The 20,252-nt window shown below is 44.7% G+C and overlaps 1 protein-coding gene and 1 non-coding gene across 4 annotated transcripts in view; one reads left to right on the top strand and one right to left on the bottom strand.

Annotated features, from left to right (window-relative positions):
• Window positions 1-20,252, bottom strand: part of HEG1 (heart development protein with EGF like domains 1) — an 82,444-nt gene that overhangs the window by 34,539 nt on the left and 27,653 nt on the right. Inside the window, exons 3-10 of one of the 3 annotated variants that reach the window (XM_019738982.3) lie at window positions 19,535-19,831; window positions 13,850-14,203; window positions 12,627-12,968; window positions 9,962-10,252; window positions 7,946-9,289; window positions 5,510-5,626; window positions 4,771-4,890; window positions 934-1,037 (exon numbers count right to left, since the gene is read on the bottom strand). In XM_019738982.3, the coding sequence (XP_019594541.3) occupies window positions 934-1,037; window positions 4,771-4,890; window positions 5,510-5,626; window positions 7,946-9,289; window positions 9,962-10,252; window positions 12,627-12,968; window positions 13,850-14,203; window positions 19,535-19,831 (2,969 nt within the window). The remainder of the gene's footprint in view (window positions 1-933; window positions 1,038-4,770; window positions 4,891-5,509; window positions 5,627-7,945; window positions 9,290-9,961; window positions 10,253-12,626; window positions 12,969-13,849; window positions 14,204-19,534; window positions 19,832-20,252) is intronic. The other 2 variants (XM_074330619.2, XM_074330622.2) reach the window with 2 other exon arrangements.
• LOC141568089 (small nucleolar RNA SNORA31) lies at window positions 5,981-6,107 on the top strand. Its single transcript, XR_012491097.2, has one exon. It is a non-coding gene; the product is annotated as a small nucleolar RNA SNORA31 (small nucleolar RNA).

The following is a 20,252-nucleotide window of genomic DNA, read 5'->3' as shown; positions in this document are numbered from 1 at the left end:
TAACTTTGCTCTGAGCTCAGGCAATGTCATTAGCTTCCAGAGCCTCTCAGTTGTCCATCTGTAAAGGTGTTAGCAATACCTGTAACAGGAATGAGGCTTCTGGCAAAGTACCTGTCACAGAGCAGAGGTTCAGTGGATACAGAAATGGAACTGGAACCTAAATTGTACACAAATAAAATCCACAGTCCTAGAAAATGCTATAGCTTTTTGCCAATAGACTAACTCTTACCCATAAAAAACAAGTAAAACTGGAATCAGAAATCAACTAATCTCTAAAACTTATTTTAATGGCAAATTTCAATTTTCTAAACACCAACTGTTCGACTCAGGTAGCAGTGGAGACGCAAAATGTACTATTTGAGCTTTATTTTCCTCTCTTCTTTCTTCCTCTCCATTTGTCTTTCTTTTTTTCTTGACAAGAAGTAAAGCAAAGAGGGAAAGAAGAAGAATCAGAGGCCCCGAGAAATCTAGGCAATGAATTCTGAGCCCCGGATAAACAGGATTAACTGTTACACCTTCGGCATCATTCTCTCCATGCTCTAAAATACAGAGAGAAAGGCACACAGCATGTCAACAGCTGATGGGAGAGTAGGACTTTCTAGGTCTTTCCTCCTCACAACAGCTCTTATTGGCACATGTCATCTACATGTCTGTCATGATAAGTCTGCACATGGAAAAGAAATGCCAAGGCACTGATAAGGGCTGCACATGAGGACACATTCATAGAAACACTTTCACTGGGCACCACTCATTCCCTACACGTCCCTTCTATTTCCAGGGGGCCTCTTATTTTACCATAAAGTTTACCTTCCATATATAACAGAAATGAACATCCCAGGAGTTATAGCTGGTCCCCAGGAGGACCCTAACTCTGAATAAAATCTGTTCTAGAAAACAAAGGACTAGAAGGAATGTGCCCTTCAGGAAACTTACTGTTTCGGTGATTTCATTTTCCACTTCGTGTAGGTCTGAATGTTTTTCCATGGTGGTATTAAGAAACGTTTTCTTTAATTTAAACTCTGTCACGAAGGTTCTCACTGAAAATGAAAACATAACCTGTGAGGCCACACAACAGGTTGACCTACGCAAGGCTCTGTGTTTGTAAATTTCTGGGGCATCCAGCTTCACTCCACCTCAAAGGACCACGTCTGTGCATTTCTTTCTCCTTGAGGATGGAGACCACATCTCCCTCTGTGGGCTCCTCTCTAGGAAAGTGAGCATCTCTTGAGCTGAGCTGAAGACTCAGACTGAGTAAACCTTTGGCTGAGAGACTCTAAGGAGACTTTGTGTATATGTGTGGGCTGCTAAGAGGAGCCTTCCTGACATCTCCCTAATGGCCTCCCACATAATAGATGCTCAATAAAGCTGTGACAAAGAAGAAAGATGAGCAGGCCTAAATAACATAATCCTAGCAGGAGGGGAGGGAGACGTGGGGCTAGACACAAAAAGTGCTCCTCAGGCCCCATAAAAAATTCAGATAGAGGACAAAAAGCTCTTGCACTCTAGGTCTTTTACCAAGTTGACACGTCCTTGGCTTTAAAGGCATGCTTTGTTTTCACCTTCTCTCTAGAGTCACCCCCATTCCTCTTGCTCAGAGGAAATGCCCATTTTATCACTGATAAAAGAGTCTTCCAGAAGTCAGTGACTTCCCAAGGTCACCCAGCTCCCAAGGGCCAAAATTAACATTTAATGTTATGTGTGCCCATCTTCCAAGTTCTTCTCTACCCGCAGTCCCCTGAGGAATCTGACACTCTAAAGACAACCAAAGGGCGACAGAGAAAGGTGCCAAACATCTGGAGTGGGACCCCACTTCAGGGGCTGCTAGACTCCATGATTATAAGCCACGTATTGAAACGACCCATATTGGATTCAGACATGAAAGAAAGCAGCCCTATTTTCAAGGCCCATTTCACTCATAAAATTCTAGTTAACATCAATTGGTGCTGATTGGGCCTGAGGGGACTGGAACTTACAAATGGGTAAGCAACCAAAAATTAGTATAGCCTGCTTTATATCTGGCTCTTATCTTCCTTTATATTAAATTCTAATCTTTCCCCCTGGACAGGGAAGAAAAAAAAAAAAGAAAGAAAAAAGAAAATAACCCAAAACACAAAAACGCCTGAAGCTGCTCTTTCACAGAAAGCTTGCTTGCTGAATTAAGAAAAAGGCCCACAAATGAGCCAGGGAAAACATTTAACATCTTATACTTACTGTCTAAAGCCTTTAATCCTTATTTAACATCTTTTTGCTTGTTCTACAGTTCAGTGAAGCCAGCTGCTTAGGACTCTTTCTGAGCAGCAGGGAGCTCTTTGAAAACATTCTTGGCCAAATGAAAGCATTTCAGCACGCTCTAATTTGCATGTTCCTCTGACGTGTATGAACAATGAAGCTAAATGACTTGAAAAGGGAAAGATGATTGTTAACACAACAGACCCGTTAGCTCTCTCCTCCTGATGTGTTGCCGGTGGGACACGCCACACACAAGCTTCCAGAAGCATTACCCCACTCCTTCGTCTTCACGTCTCACAGGTCCAGGTTTATACCCAGACTCTCTGTCTAGAACCATACGTACTATAAATGCTAAGTACACATCTCTTCTGAATCATGAGAGTCAATGTGGCCTCTGCTGTCCCTGTCACACGAAGACGGCATCACACAGGGCACGCTCCCCAGGGACACGCTCATCTTCACGTCTGCACTGACATCATCAGGCTTTCAGGCAATTGTTTACTTCAAATGTAACTGCTGATTTACATAGGTTATTGAAATGGTTTTTCTTAAAGATTCCTAATTATTACTTTGTATTCAGATTGGTTTACTGTTTTCATTGCTTTCAGTTCTGGTCCAAGAGGTTGAAAACTAATGGTAAGTGACACCTCTCCTCTGGAGAATTCTACCATTTTCAAAACTTGCTCAAATACATTATTTTATTTGATCTTCACAGTAACCCTGAGCGGGAAGCACAGCAGGTGGTAATCTGATTTTGCAGATGAGGAAATTGAGGTGCAGGGGTCATATGCTGCAGGGGGTGGCCCCGGACAGAGGAAAGCCAAGCATTTGAGTTCTTGGGCCAGTGTACTCTCCACGCTGCTTCAGAACAAAACCACTTCCACCTTCTCCACTTTAAAACCTAAAACTCCTGGCTTATTTCTTATAGGGTGTAGCTAAATGGAATAGGTTACCCCAAAGCAATCTATTAGAATAAGAGGAATTCTTAATTTTAACTAACGTCTACATTCCTAGATTTCTCTTTCTTTAAATGATGCTTTGACTTGATCCTTGTATTTTAAACAATTTTCAAAGTTCTGCCATTATTTTAGTAGAGAACCAACTGTTGAAATAAATGTCTAGGCTCAAGATGGGGCCGCTGCTGCGAGGGGGGCCAGGTCAGCAAACGGAACATTCGTGTTCCTGCAACTGCTCCACTTGACCAGACACACAGTATACCCGGTCAGCCAATCCTCAAAGCCAAGCCAACTCTGGGCTCTATACTTACTTCTTTGTTCTTTGATCTTTCTAAATAAGGTCTGCTATGCAACCCCAGCTAATCATGCCGTTTCCACGTCTAACCCTCTCTAAAACCCGCTCTTGCCCACAATCCCTTGGGAAGAGTGCTCCCCTGCTTATGAGGCACTGTCCTCCCCCGTCCAGGGCTTGTTCTCCCTTGAATAAGGGATGTCAAACTCGTCACTAAATTGATTTAGTTTTGTCATTTGATACAACCTTCTAAAAAGTCTGATGATTCCCCTCAGCCTATAGGCAATGGGAATTCATGCAAATAACACTTTTAAAAGACAAAGACATTGGTCCTCTCACAAAAATATTTACTGAGCACTTGTTGTGTGTTAAGCATCACATTAGGCGATTTAAGATGATTCAAAGACGAGTCACTTTCCCGCCAGTTTCCTTATCCAGCTTAGATAATAACTCCATGTTCTTCACTTCTAATTTACATATTGAACTGAACACTCCAACACAGGGCTATACCCTGTGTGCAAGGAAGCTTTTACGATCAACACACTATTGTGTGACAGGAGGACCTGTGGCTGGAAGCTTGGCTTCTCATCAAGCAGTTGTATAAGCTCAGCCACTTAGCACCTTGTCAGGGCCTTAGTTTTCATGTGGGTTATTTGCTTCTTAATCCGTAAAATGGTGATTATATCTCAAACCCACCAGCTTCTTGAAGCTATCAAACCGGGGAACAAAATATGACAAATTGTACAGTATGATGATGGCAACACTTTATAAAAATATATCTGCCTGTGGACAAGAACGTGAAGACTGTTTTTAAAAATGAAAAGAATGTGTGATTTTGGTAGGATAATCAGGGTTTCATTCTCTTTCTTCACTCCCTAAAATGTTATTTCTTTACTATGTGGTTAGAATATCCTTTGATGTCTATTTTTTCCTAACTGCGGGGTGGAATGGGTAAGCAAACAGCGCGATGAACAAATGATGGCGTACGGATGCGGTCATTAAGAAGTCTGCATGATATTTGTAATAACATGGGAAATTGCTTAAGATGTAAAGTTTGTACAAATACCGCATGATTTCAACTATATAAAAATAGAATGTACATTAAAAAAGTTTCAAATAAGATGCTATATCTTTGAGTGGTGGAATAATAGGCAACACCTTACACTTCTTTCTGTGTTCCTTAAACTTATATGTTGGACAGATAACGGTTTTGATTAGGGAGAAAAACAATATATGTTACTTTGCAAAATATACTGTGGGGCAGAAAAAAATCCAAGATAGATGGACTCTTACCCAAATTGCATATTCCTTTCTCCAACTGGTATCCAACTGGGCATCTGCAGGTAAAGGATCCCTGAGTATTGTTGCACATGGCCAGGGATGGGCAGGGGTTCGAGAGGCATTCATTCACATCTGCAGAGGACAGAAAACAAGGAAAACAAGGACAGACTGACTCAGACGGCAAGACCATAACGCGGTACAGTAAGCACCTACTAAGGGCCAAATGGCACTAGGGGTGGTGGGGCCCCGGAGATGAGCAGGACACTACCCTTGTTTTCACGGGGCTACCAGCCTATTAAGGGGGGAGGCAGCCACGTATACAGCTAAGTGTAAACACAAGGCAGGATTTGGAAGGACAGATAAAGTAGCAGATTTTGATGAGGGGGAGGATTAAGGGCTGTTTCCAGTAACATCTGGACTAAAACTGGAAGGACTTTCACGAGCAGACATGGGCTGGTGGCACCAGCACAGTGAAATCAGGGGCAGGAAAGCTGAGGGGTGTTTAGGGAGCCAGGGATGGTCCAGTGTGGCGGCAGGAGCATGGGCAGCTTCAAGTCAGATTGTGGAGGCTTGTCAGTGCTTTTGTCTGACATTATTCTGCAGACAACACCTAAGCATGTTAACTCTTAAGCAAGCAGGGTATTAATTAAAAAAAATCTTAATCCCCTACATTTTGGAGAAAAAAGTCATTTATGGCCTGGCTTAATGTGCCCTTGCCTTGTAGGCCCCTGGAGGTGTCTGTTCCTCTTACCCACACTGCAGTCATGCCCTTGCCAGGAAGATGAGCAAACACATCGATACCCATGGCTGCTGGGGTCCACAACGCACGTCCCATCATGAAGACAAGGGTTAGGGGCACAGCTGTTCACTAAAAACACATTACAGGAATAAAGCAGTTAACATGTAAAGGCAGCTCTAGGTAAATATTTAATTCTCCTGGCTACTATTTGATTCCAGCTTAATTCTGTTTGCTTGCCCTGCAGGGCCACACTACTAAACTAGAATGGGCTCCCAAAACGTGCAGCAGAGACGTGGTGGGACCAGATTCCGGCACGCGCGTGTATAGACACGCGTGTCAGACAACGGGATCCCTGAACGCAAGCCCTGGTTCAAATCCAAATGCTGCTTACAGGTCACTCTGTTCAGGATGGACAACTATATTGCCTTTGTGATATTTAGGAAATTCTACTCGCGGCCCATTTAAAACCCATGTGAAAGGGGACTGCATCCCCTGACACACCTTGAACAATCTGACGTTGTCCTTTTGGTTTGCACTAGGATGTGAAAGAAAAAAAATCCTTGTGCTTTCTGCCTTTGTGGCGGCCCACATTGAACAGGGGACTACCTCTGCAGCCTAGGATGTTAAATGCTTTTATATTGGAAAAAGGTGTTAATAAAATCTTCCTTATTTTTACAGAAAACAAACAAATACCCACATGTTAAGAGGGAAAAGAGCCCTGATCAACCCCACTCCTGCTGCAAGATTTCCCTCAATCAGAAAGTCTCAAAATGGAATAACATGTGGACCTCTGCATATGGTACAATCGATTAGAGTTGAGCCCTGTAATGCCTTCTCTTTACGTGACGTAACAATGAGCCGGGTGTGATTCCTCCAGGCCTCGTGATGCACACACTCAGTGTCATCTCAGACTCCCAGGGCAGTGACCACAACTCTCTGTTTCGGCCTGCATAACCAGCTCTGCCGCTCCAGTTATAAAACAATTGCCCAATAAAGGTTTCTGACACATACTTAGAAAAGCCAAAACCCACAAAATAACTGCATCATCTCCAAGGAGAAGATCAGTAGTACAATGAGAAGAAAACGGTAAAAGTCAAGAGTTCTAACTCCAAAAGAATAACCCCGAAAACAAATGGGTGCACCTAAGCACGGTGTTCCTATTCCTCACTGCTACTTGAACTACCCCAAATTACCTGTCTGAACACAGCACCTATCTATCCAAATACTGTACCCAAGGACCCGATCACAAAAAATATACTAACAGCCAGTAATAATGCTCCTACTACTCGCCTATAGTTACCATGGCAACGGCCATAATCAGCTTTAAGGCAGATTGTGAATTGTGTCCCATATGGTTTTGGAATATATGGTATTGGCCACTGGAAGTGAAGTCCTGTGAACCTTGGAGCAGGGGCCCCCCACTTGTGGAGAGAAGGATCCAGCTTTCATTTCCCAGAGGTGCTGCAATCACTGGTGCATCCTTGCACTGTGGGGCAGGGAGGGGGCGGCGGTGGGGGTGGGGAAGTGATGACCCTCCAGATCCCAGGATGCTGATGGCTGACTGGGCGGAACTCTGCCACTAACAGAGTTCCCTGCTCCAGTTACCACAAAGCATTTCTCGTCTTTTCTTTTTCCTTCAGAATGTCAGTCTCCATTTCACCCTGTCACCAACAGCAGTTTCCCTTTCCTGGGTGTGGACAAGTCAAATGCAGTTTTGAACATGACAGCAAAAGACAGATCATCTTACTTCTACCTTTCCTTACATGACAGAAACAATCCTGCGGATGGCTGTGTTTTCCTTGTACCGGGAACATCAACGTGGCTGTAAAGATCATTTCAAGCGCACTGCAAAGGAGCCCTTATTGTACAGTCAGTGTGGGAAAAGTTGAGTGTATCAACCTTCTTCCTGAAAATGCCCCCCACCCACACTGAACAACTAGCAACACAATCTGAGGGAGACAAGGAGCCAGGGCTGCCCCTGGATCAAGGAAAGCCTCTCTGATGACTGTGGAGCCGCCTGACTGACTCAGCAGCTCGGGATTCTGATCTGGGAGCTAGAGCTGACCCTTTCTCACTCTGTGTCTCAGCTTCTTTACTCCAGTTTCTCTACCCTCCAATCCTGCATCACTGCCCACTCTGGCCCTGGAAGAGTTAAAGGTCATGCTTGAAAAAGCTCTTGTGATTACGGGGCATTAGAAGCTACAATTGCACTATCTGCTGATGTCACACACGGCCAATGGCATCTTCTTCTCTCTTCAGCAAGAATTATGTAACTCAGGGATGAGAAAATTAGGTCCATTGTGACATTATTTTATGCCTCAAGTGCTTCAACAAGAAGCATTTGAGATCACAAAACACTGGACTATTGTAAACACCAGCCGTCGCCACACATTCACACGCATCCCCAGCCCAAGCTGTTCTCCGCGTGCGCGTGCAACTGCGTCCTACCTGAGGCTGGAGATGACGGGGCCGATGGGGCCTGCGAGCTGCTCTGAGCAGGGAAGGTGGTAGGTTTGGGAGGCAACACTTCAGCTGTGGGAACATCTGTGGTTTGGGGATGAGATGTTCTGAGGAAATGTGAAGCCGGACTGTACTGTTCTGAAACGCCAAGCCCTGTGGTCAACACTTTTGCTGATGTGGGTACAGTGGTCAGGGGGATCAATCGGGTAGTAGCCTCTGTATGCACTTGGTTCCTCTTGGTGGTGACAGCATCTTCTGTTGAAATTTGTGGCACTAGAATTCCAGGACTGGTTGGCAAGAGCTGTTTTCCGGTCCTAGTCTGTGCTGTTGTGGGGCCGGCCATCAAAGGTGCTGTGCTTGACTGGGGACTGGGAGTGGTCACAGGGGGATGCGAGGCCTCAAGCGTGATGGCTGTCAAAGCTGGAGGCATTTGGGCTAAGCTGGTGCTCGTGGCTGGAAGGGTTTGCTCAGTGGAGGATTCTGGTAAGACGGGGGGCAGAGGGGTCCTCGAAGTAGAGCTCATTGTTTCACCTTCGGGGGCCTCTGTGGGCAGAGACTCCAGGCTCGGTGCCTTTGATTCCGTAACCATTTTCCTGTGGGGTGGGTCGCTCTGGTTCTTTGGGTCTGCTGTCTGAGTACTGGAGAGCACTGCCACAGATGATGTCATTGTCGATGTCAGAACCGCCGTCACAGAAGTGTCCCTTGCCCTGGGTGGGGCCAAAGTAGAAAATGAAGGTGGCAGGGTTGTCTGGGACACAGATGATGAGCCAGGGGAAGAGACTGTCAGGGAGACTGGCAAAGGTGGTGGCGAGGAAAACAAAGGTGTGGGCGCATCAGGGGAGGAGCCGTGAGCAGAGGCCCTGGTGGATGGTAAGGTTGAGGATAACAACTGGTGGGATTGCGACACTGAGGCCAGGGGCAGAGGGGGCCCTGACGGAGAAGATAAGTCACCAACCGACCCAGTATCGGCTTCCAGAAGAACCAAGGTGTTTGACATATTCGTGGTGGGTGTGTAGGACGGAACGTTGGCTGAAGGGAGACCCAGTGACTCAGTGGAAGGCTGAGCATATTCCCCTCCATAGGACGAGATGTTACTTCTTTCAGTCTGAAGCTGAGAAGAGGAAGAATAGTCTGAATGTGAAGAGTTTGAGATCTTAATCGAAGAGGTCGCACTCTCCCTCATGTCCAAGGACGAAGTGTTGTCTGTGATGGACAGCAGCGCTCGCTCTCCCTTGGTGAAGGGAGACGAGACATAGGTGTGGTCCATGTGGTCGCTCGAAGTCCTCTGTTCCATATCAGTGCCACTCACTTGATCGTAGCTAATTCCAGTGACTGCAAAGGGAAAAACTAAAGTTAGGTCAACCAAACAGATAAGCAGTCTCCTGAGCATGCACCGTAAAACAGACTCTCAAGCGTCCCATCCATGAGCACCCATGGGTGAAACACTTCCTCTGGAGAGGTGGTTTTCAATGGCCAGCACTCTGGAGAGACAGTATGGAAGGCAGGAAGGTCAGAGTCTGCCGAGCAGATTTACCCTCCTGTGAGGAGTGTGGTAGCAGCAATGGAAATGGTAATAAAAGAGAAGTGGGGCCAGAAGCCCAAGAATAGGGAACAGATCCAAATTCCTTCCACATGCCTTGTTTGATAAAAGCAAACTGGTATCTGAAAAGCTCTTAAGACCCCAAATAGAACAATTGTTATGCCTAAATGGAAAAAGGAAAACCCTCCCAACATTCCATTCTGTATAATGAGATATTTCTTTCCCAGGAGATTGGTCTTAGTCACAAAGTGGCTGTTCTTTTTTATTTAAGCATCCTGGCAGACAACCTAGCAAATGCCCTAGGCAAGTGGGGGGTGAGGGAGAGGTAAGAAAACCCAGAAAGTTCTCTTCATAAAGAGTTTGTCAAGTACTTCCTGGGTGGACAGTGAACTTAATTCACTCCAGGACCGTGGGCAGATTGGCAGATGAGCTGAAGGCATGTGGAAAGAGATTCTGCTCATCACCTCCGAGAGCGAGAGCGCGTGAGGATGCCAGTGAACCTGAGACCCGGTGGGCGTCACCAGTCGCAGTCACATTCCTGTGCGGAGTGGCACTCTCTGTTTCTCTGGGCGCCTCTGCAGAGCGCCCCACATCCCCAGATGTTGTGCTCCCATTGGTGAGAGATCGCAACGTGCGCTCTCCGTTTCCAGTGAAAGTAGCTGAAGTGTGTGGACTGTGAGGGTGAGCTCCGGATGTCCCCTCAGACCCCTCCTGCGAGTCGGCACTGACTCCCAGCTCAGGATTATCTTCAGTGGCTACAAGAAGATTGCAAAGGGGACGGCTGGTCAATGCAAGGGAAGAGCAATAGTATCGTGCTTGAGTCCCAGGAAAAGCCTCACTTCCTGGACTATGTCAGCCCAAACGCTTCCCTGTGCTTTCTGACAACGGGTGAAACCAAAATGTGTGGTGTTCTCTGCAGGTGCCTATCGGTGACTGAAACCTCAAGAGGAGCTGCGGATCAGCCTATCTGTTCAGGAGACCTAGATTTATGGGGAAGTTTATTACTTCAGTGAACAGGGTCAATACTGTATTTCTGCTTGGTGATACTTAATAAATAGAGTCTATGTCAGGGAAATTGGTGGTGGCTGCAGGGGAGGTGAACAGTGGGCAAAAGACTAACAACCCTACCGGGGCTTTAGACCTTCTGACAAGGCCCAGGAGAGAGGCCCACATTACTCCGAAGGCTTTCACCTCCTGCTGGGACCAGTGACACGTGAACTGACACAGGGCCTGTCCTAAGTGTTCATATTTTGTCCTAACACATCAGTGGAGATGGCATTGTGAGAGGAGGTTAAAGGTGGGGCTTGGTTTTTGCTCTGTTTTATTATTATTATTTTTTTAATGTATTTATTTCCTTGGTGGGGATGGAACAGGGACAAGTGACACATGAATAAATGTCCTTTCCTCCTTTCTTGGGTATAGAAATGAGGTCCAGTTCTTCTTGGCCTACATACGTCATAACCTGGCTCTACGAGCAAACAGGCTCTTTTCCTGGTTCTTATTCCTAGTCCCAGACCAGGCTAGCTCTTGATACCCCAAAGACACCCCTTGATGGAAAACAGATGTAAAGCTGAGGGTTAGGTAAGTTCACTTCATGACAGGTGTGCATTCACTGACAGACGGGAATGAGTGTGGGGACAGGGATGCACAGTGACTTGTGGCACCACTGCGAAAGGCCGGAGCCCAGGACAGATGGAACCTGACTCAGGCTGGAGGGCTTACGAGACCCACGGAAAGTCCACCAAGAGCTGAGCACATCTGAGTACCAGTTCCCAGGGCAAAGAGGACAACACCTGGGATGGGGAGATCGTAAGGGCTGTTAGATGAAATTTAGGCAAACAACCCCGTCAGGCTTCCAGACTTAACACACTGGAGTGCCATGACCTAAAACAGAGGCACTGCATCTGAATCCAGAAAAAGAAAGAGCTCAGAATTCTGAAAGGCGGGATGGTAGAATCAGTCAGCTTTGGGTAATTCAGAGGAAAAGGGATAAAGCATCATGTTAACCTACAGTGAGGTGGTTTCAGGAACGAGGCTATTCTAGCGTTTTATAACCGAACCCCACAATCTGCTCACATAAGACCACATTTTCTACATGAACCAACAGAGCATTTACTGCAGAGCAAAGGGTACCGAGAGATGGAAAGGCTACAGAACCTAAGCTCCTGGTTTTTGAAAAGGTAAAAATTCTGAGCCCCACCATTGTGAGGGTGGAAAATGATTCTTTTTGTTTAGGAGACAGATAATGTATTTTCCATGCACAGACATAAAAGAGCATGACTATCCTCTCCCCATACATGTTGTATTCTTTCAGGATAAGCTTATGCGTTGTCACATCACATCAGTACTAATAAGTGCTAATTTTCCTCGTCAATTAGAATGCTCACCTGGGGATGAGTGGTGAGGTAAGAATGTAAGTGAGAAACACCAAGGGCCACATATCATATGATTCCATATCCATGAAATACCTATGGGATTGCTATAGAAATTTGTCTATACGGCAAATCCAGTGAGACAAAGAGTAAATTAGTGGTTGCTAGAGCCTGGGGGGAGGAGAGAATGGGAGTGACTGTGGATGAGTAGCAGGTTTCTCTTTGAGATGATGAAAATGTTCTGGAATTAGATAGTAGTGACGGTTACACCACTTCGTGAATATACTAAAAACCACTGAATTGTATACTCTAAATGGGAGAATTATATAAAATGCGAATTATGTCTCAATAAAATTACTTTAAAAAGAGAGAGAGTTTCTCTTAATGAATGCCTGGACCTGGCGTGAACAACCACTCACGAGACGGTGATATTTCCACCTTCCAGAAGCTGAGTGATTGAGGTGGGTATGGCTGTGGGGTGGGCTGTAGGGAGTGGAAGAATGTGGGCAGAAGTCCCTGAGCTGTGTGCGGGAGAGGCAGGTGGCAACAGCAGCTCTTTGGAGAAGTACCAGAAAAAACGGGGACATACAGGTATATCTGTAGCAACCAGCTAGAAAAACGGCCTGGGAACAATGGAACTGGAGGAGACTATGGAGCTTTCTCATTCACGCGTGGCCTTACTGTGCCACAGAAGATCAAAAGCACCATCAGCCTGTGTTCCCTCCCTGGCACCTAGTTCCATGAGGTGAAAACCTACTCGAGCGTTCACCGCGTGGTGCTGAGGACTCCAGGCTTTCTGAGGATGAGGACACGTCCACGGCCAGCTCAGAGGAACTCCTTTCACCCATCACTGTATCACTTCCTCTGGACTGTGGGGCAGAGGCTGAGAACTGGGTCAAAACTGAAGAGTTCACAACTTCAGGATAGGAAGTGGAGCTTCCTGTCACATCTGCGAATTTCTTGTTGTTGGTCAAGAACAAGTGTGCAATGCGCTCTCCGCCTCTGACAGACGGGACTGACCCAGGTACAGTCTCAGTCTGAGACATGGGGCTTCCATTCGGTGCATCAGAGCTGCTGGCCAGCTGGTGTCCTTCGGAGACTGCAAGGTGTGAGGGAAAAAATGCCATTACACAGATGTGAAAGAGACCTCTCCACAGCTGAGACGTGAGTCCTCTCTGAGGAAAGATCCCCTTTGCGAAAACCTTGTGTAGTATTTATTATATGTGTAACTGGACATGCATTTTTATATTCTAAATCATTATTTCAAAACTCTTCAGTGTCAGTAAGATAGCAATACTAAAAATAAACATAAGTGAAGAGGGGAGCTTTTAAACAGCATGTGTAAAGCAGCAGAGCTACTAAGAGGCTTGAGTGTTTTATTTTCTTTCTCCAAAAGCAATCAAGGGAGGGAGTGTATTGTGCCCAACAAATATGACATGCCTAAATATAGTGCTTAGTCAGAAGCATTTTTCTAAAACAGTTCTATTATTAATAAATATTAGTTTAATTTTGAAGTATAGCAAACAGAAAATAAACTATAGGGAGTACATTAAAACGATGAATTTGGGGAATATATTTATATCTGCCTATTTTATTTCTACAGATGATCTGCACATAAAATAACTCAAGCTAGTTTCAAAGAGCAGGGCAGCTCTCACTTTGAAGACGAGGTTGCAGAGCAACAAGATGCTCAACAGTGAGGGCTCAGAGGCTGAGGTTTCAACTCTGCTTAAACCCTCTGAGCCCGGGTTTCCTCATGTATAAAAAAGTGGGAGGAATGGTGCCTGTTGGAGGAACTTCACAATATTCTCCTAAGGATGAAAATCAAAAAGTTATAATGTGGTATACTAGATAAAGGAGATGGTGTTATCTAAAGAAACACTAGTTTTTAGAGGTTGCAAATGGACTTGAAGTGATCCCTTAAGAAAATCCAGCGATTTTTAAATGTCCATAATAGATGAAGTAAAACTGAATACTTACTTGGGGAATCATTTTGCCAAAATCCCACTGAAACCTTAGAAGATGTAAGGGCAAGTCCATTTTCTGTGGACAGCTCACTGAATTCCCCATCCCCTGGATTCCTGATTATTTCACTGTTTCTTCTCAATTCTGCCTCGTAGGGTGAAGAATGGACTGATGCTGCAGTCATGGCGATTTCAGAATCCTCAGGGGAAGTCTCTGTCTCGTTTAGGGGTCCCAGACTGACAGCTAAAGACTGGATCACCCTTGGGACACCACTGGGGAATGTGGTGGCAACATGCACACTCTTTGTCCGACTGACTGAGGGGCTTCGGAGAACAGTGGAGTTGTTCGGCTCCTCCATACTTCCAGAAGCTAAAATGGAAAAAAAAAAAAAAATGCTTTAAGAGTACTCAGGGGCGGGGGGTGGGGCGGGTTAAGAAAATCAGGAATGAATCTAGATACAAATAATGTTTATTACATTTTGGTAGACAAATATAGATCCTTCACCAAACACAATGCATGCTTCAGCTCGAGCTAAAAGACATTAGCTCGAGCCTTTAGACCATTAGTTAGTTGCCTTGGTTTTTGTAGAGGAAGGTAAAACTTCTACTCTTTTTTTTTTATAAAACTTCTACTCTTGAATTCTATCTTATAGCTTATACAGGACAGGTGGATGAGGACACACTGTAATGTTTTTATTTGACAGAAATTGCCATATGCCAGAAGCGATGTGTGACACGGAGCGTTGTCATGATGGAGGATAATTTACGACACACTTTAAAACACACCTTCTCTCAACCGTAGTCTACCGCTTACTGACTTTACCAAAAAAGTTGAAATTTGTCACACACTGTTACTAAGGTTCAACGTGCCACTTCCCATATTGAAGACCCCTGCCTTTCCATTGGATGGCACTTGGCAGCAGCATTCATTGTCTTTATTGATCACAATGGAAAGGCTCCGTATCACACATTGCTTCTGGTACAGCAATTTCTGTCAAATAAAAACATTATGGTGTGTCCTCATCCACCTTATTCACTGGATCTGGTACCATACAACTTCTGGCTCTTCCCCAAAGTCAAAATGATCATGAAAGGTATATGTTTTGAATCGAATCAGGATATCAAGGCAGCCACAATTCAACTAAAGATACTCAAGAAAGAGGACTTCCAGAACTGCTTCAGAAAGTGGCAAGAACGATGGGATAAGTGTGTTCAAAGCGAGGGGGAGTACGTTGAGGGGGATTAATGGCAATGTGTCTTTCACTGTAATAAATTGTTTTAATTTACATATTCACTGTAGTTTTTATACCACATTTCATATTGAAAGGTTTTGAGCTGTTAATTATGATCCAGAAAGGGAAGAAGGACATTCTCATTATAAATGGTTCCTTGAAGACCAGTCCTATATGCAGCTGTGACCAAAAGCACAAATATTAAATATAATTAGAGAGAGAGAGAGAGAGCACAGAAAACACAGTTTCCTCTTACTGTTGTACAAACTGTAGAACCAGCCTACACGTAGAATATAGACCGCAGTTCTGGGCATGGGACCTTAATGAAGATGCAATGAAGATGCAGGTAATCCATACAAGTAGTAATTGAAACAAGGGAAAAGAAAGACCAGGACACAAAAATAGAGTCCCAGCTTACCTAAAAAACAAAAACACATTAGGAAAGAAGGAAGGAAGGAAGGAAGGAAGGAAGGAAGGAAGGAAGGAAGGAAGGAAGGAAGGAAGGAAGGAAGGAAGGGAAAGAAAGGAAAGAAAGAAAGAAAGAAAGAAAGAAAGAAAGAAAGAAAGAAAGAAAGAAAGAAAGAAAGAAAGAAAGAAAGAAAGAAAGAAAAATTACAGATACGTCCCAAATTCTCACTCAACCACGTAGCTTCTCAGGCCCAACTTCATTATAGTTATGATCTAAATCCACCAAAACCAGCCTGGATGCTCTTTCAAAGGTACTTTTATTCCCAGTAAACTGCATTATTTCATCGATTCAACGCACAGTGGCCGTTATACTGGACTCAGCCTGAACACCTGTCCCACGAATCAGTGGCCACAGAAATACAATGACAAAAGTCCCAAATGCTGACAGTCACAAAACGAAAACTGCTGTGTTTTCCGCGACCCCGAAGGGCTCTGTGGAACATTTGTCTCGTTATCATTATGAAAAGCTGCCATTTACCAACCAATTATGATGTGCCAGTACTTTATACGCACATTTATACATTGTGCTTAAGTAAGTACTTTGTACACCTAATTTCATTTAATTCTCACAGCAAAGCCTGGAAGTAGTGTGAAGACTTCTGCAGAGCTGGTGCCTCTTAATAAAAGGAGGAAATGTGTGGTCAAACTCATCGACAGTCACCACTCATACCACTAAATGAGCACCTGCTAATGACATCCAGGGGAACTTTACCACGCTTCTAATTAACAGGCCAACACTATTGATTGTTAAAGAGCTGTCCGTCCTTGCTCATTTCTACCCTGAAAGCAGCCACTCAGAAATGGGAAGACCATCCATTTGGGAGCAGAAACCATCCAAATTCCCTAATCTTTATTACAGGAGGTGGACAGACCAACTACTAATCTGGAAGAAGTACAAGTATACAGGTGAGTCTCCAATCACGGCACAAACACCGAAGCATCAGGCATGCTTCCGAATGATCAACCTTGGCTTGACTGCGACCCAGAACGGGCCAAAAATCTAGCTGAAGCAGCTGATATTTGAGAAAGATATGCTAAATCTGAGTCTTCTGAGTTATTTATGTTCTTCCTTTTACAAAGTGAAATCACCACAAAGCAATTTACCTGGGCCACAGGAGCTCAGCTACCCACAGAAGTACTTTCATAAGTTGAGAGCCATTATTACACTCTCAGCTCCTATCGACAATCTATATAAAATATCACCTTTTAAAGAACATTAGCACAATTTCCACAAAACAGCAATTGATGGCATTTTCTATTATGATTCTCAACATTCCTTATGTAAATCTTCCTCCTAGAATTGACTGCCCCCAAAACACTTATGCCTATGGGTAAAACTGTACACTAACCTTATCTGACAAAAATCTCATGCCCCACCCAGTTTCCCTTTGTGCCCTGGTTTCCAGGAAGCTCAGCACTAAATTTAGTGCTCCACTGTAGCTGCTCTCACGCAATTCAACATACACATATCTCTTTCCACCTCAAATGAGAACTTTTTTCCCTGTTAGTTACTTTACTTACTTTTTCTCCTAACGATCAAATAGTACATGGTCATTAGAGGAAATATGCAAAGTATAGAAAGATATAAAACAGCAAAAGATGTAAAGCAGCAAGAAAAATCCTTTCAAATGGCTTCTGATCTCTCTCTATTTTTTAATCTGATATAGCTGTTTGGGCCTGTACCTGCTTTCATGTATATGTTTATTGGCATGCAATTTATTTTTGGAAGCAGGTAACTCCTGACTCCCCAAGCCTCAGAAGAGGTTATGCTGTGTGTATGTTTCTGTGTAGCAGAGTAAGCAGGCAAGGAGGGACACAATACAAAGGCTGGTGTGTTTGGAACAACAGATGCAGGAATTAGAAAGGATCTTTAGGATCATCTGATCTAATCCCCTCATGTTTCCAATAAGGAGCTCCATCCCCTCCAGGCCCGGCTCCTGGCTGGCCATCTCAGCACTCCCCTAGTAAGAAACATCACTCATCTGACTGGTCTAAGTGCCAGGGCTTTCCCTGGGTCGCACTGACTACTGGATGCATGGAGTGGCCAAGTGTCAAAAGTCACACACCCCTGCCGCACTCTCTCTTCACTTCTGTTCTGCTACAGAGTGGCCAGCAGGGCTGGGGGTCTCAGGTCTGCCTCTGGCAAGTCCTGTCGGCCTGCCCAGCACTCCTGCCTGGTCAGAAAGGGATAGCAAAACCTTAAGGTTTAGCTTTCACGGGAGGAAGGAGGTATACCAGGGCTCCGGTTAGCAGGTCCGAGCTCAGCCTTAGAAAGAAGGCAGAACTTTGCTTCCCCTGTGGCTTCGGTTCCTCGTGCATGTCCCCTCTGCATCCGGCAGGGAGGTGAGGAGGCTGGCAGGCAGAATCCAGATGCTCCTGGATGCCTCGCTAGCCCTTCATTTAACAGCACCCAGAGCCCTCTGCAGCATCAAAGCGGGAGGTGGGACCTACCTATCACAGAACACCCCGTTCACTGAGAAGGAAGAGAAATGCTCCATGAAAGACTCAAGAAATGGGAAAGATAAGGTACAATTCTTCAAAAATTAAAATTATAAGGTTCTAAAATGATGCATGCTCAAGGAACTTGAGGATCAATTATTTTTTTAATATTGAAAAATATAGGGAACTACAGAGTTAAGTGCAGTAAAGTTGGAAACATAGGCTGATTTTCAAATACGCCACAGTAGTGGGTTGAATTTAAATTATAAATAGTAAATGACCCTGACCAGAACCAAAGTGGAGCTTCCTCGAAAATGCTTCCTTTCCACCACTTAGTAAAGCTGCTTGTAAATCACTGAACCACAGAACTTCAAAGCTGGAAAGGATCATAGCTTTTAGCCAATCTAACCAATGTTTAAGAATAATTTTAAAAAGCCATCTCCGAAAAGCACAAATCATAAACTATATACATACCAGTCAGCAGGAAACGGTGTACAGAGTATATGGAAGAGGAACTGGTGGCTTTCAATAGGCATTCCAGAAAGGACCTCTGGGTTCGTTTTTTGCTTTGATGACATAAACCCAAAACCCTAGTCTTGCCAAGTACTTCTAAAAACCACCGACCTCTAAAAATTTTAAAATGGCAATTTCTAAAGCAACCTAACCTCCATTTCCCAAGAATATTTCCAACCCTCTCTGTCCTGCTCCCTATGGCATGGGGATGAAGACACAGGCAGCATGCACTGACTGAATAAAAGCTCAGAGAAGAGAAAAAGGGGCAGCGTGTACCACATTCTCTTTGGCCCGTGGCCAGGTGAACCCCGTGATATTTGGGCACACGCTAATCCCCATTACTTATCAAATGCACCACGTTCTTGGGCAGCAGGGGGCTGATGAGAAGGGATACATGCAGCCTACGTGTAACCCTCAAGGGGGTTACAACCTCTCTGGGCAGATAGGCATTAGATAAGCTAATGTGGCACGGGGACTGGCACAGAGGGCTGAAGAAAGGCTTCGTGGGGATGGAAATACCTGAGAGGAGACTGAACTGATGACTAGGAACTGGAATGGCAGAGAGCTGAGTGCTCCATTCCCACAGCCTTGTTTTTTTGTTGTTTTTTTTTTCAAATGATGGCCTAGAAAAATGTACGTCCATGTTATCTTTGCCACTGAAAGTAACACTTTTGCAATAATGAAGAAAATCAAATCTAACTCCTAATCAAATGACGTAATGCTTGTCCTTTCAGTCACCCCAGAACATGGCCTCTTGTGCAAGAATACACACCAACACTTAGTCTTTGCTGTGTGTGTGTGTGTGTGTGTGTGTGTGTGTGTAAAGGGGAGAAGCCGCCAGACCAACTATTACTTTCCTCCTTATACAGTTACAGAAAACATATTTTAAAGATGAACTTCAATACTGACGTAAATTTACCTCAAATACTTTGCATTCATGCTTAATGCCTTCTTCCCTTAGCCCCTGTGCTGAGTACGTCTAGCTATACATGTCTATTTATTTCTATTCGGAATGACTTCAGAACGCTAAGTTGGGCAGCACTACTCACCTGTGGAACGATCTGAGGGAGGGGAGGAAGCTGCTGTCCTAGAGAAACGCAGCCAGAAGAGCTCTGGGCCTGGGGAATTTCTCTTCCTGGAGAGTATGGTCTCTTCTCCCATCTCCAAAGTAGGAAGAGAGGACTGGCTCAAAACAGAAGTGGCCACTTGAGTGTACGCAGTCATTTCTTCGGGGAGCCCCTTCCCCCTCGCCAGGGAACCCCGAGATGTTCTGCTCTCTGTGTGAGAAGGGGCACTTCTTCCTTCTGACCCTGCACTGCTAGATGGCAGGTGAAGCTTTCCCAAGGCTGAAAGCAGACAGTAACAATTAAAATGCCACCAGTCAACCTCCACATGTCTAGTGGGCTTAGCTCTGACCTCTATAAAATATACAGACATGAGAAGCAATCAGGAGCAAGTATTCATTCTATGCAAAGCTAACCCCTGAACGAGCAACCACAAACGAAGACAAAGAATGTTTTTAGATTTCACAAAGACTTGGCATCTTGTGGTAAAATTACCAGAAAACGAACACAAGGAAGCTAAGTATCAGATAATACGGAATCAGAGATCGGTTTTTGATCATCATGACTCATCACTCACATTTCGCAGAGTTGGTTCCAGAATTTACTTGAATCCACCATAAATGAAATTTCCAACATCTGGATGATTAACAAACCCAGGCAGCATCATGTGCTGAGTTTCTAAGCTCTAACTCCATCATTCATG

The sequence above is a fragment of the Rhinolophus sinicus genome, chromosome 17 (genome assembly GCF_057876585.1).
Source record: "Rhinolophus sinicus isolate RSI-liver-muscle chromosome 17, RSI-T2T, whole genome shotgun sequence".
Classification (NCBI taxonomy): domain Eukaryota; kingdom Metazoa; phylum Chordata; class Mammalia; order Chiroptera; family Rhinolophidae; genus Rhinolophus; species Rhinolophus sinicus.
This window is presented reverse-complemented; position numbering and strand designations above follow the sequence as displayed.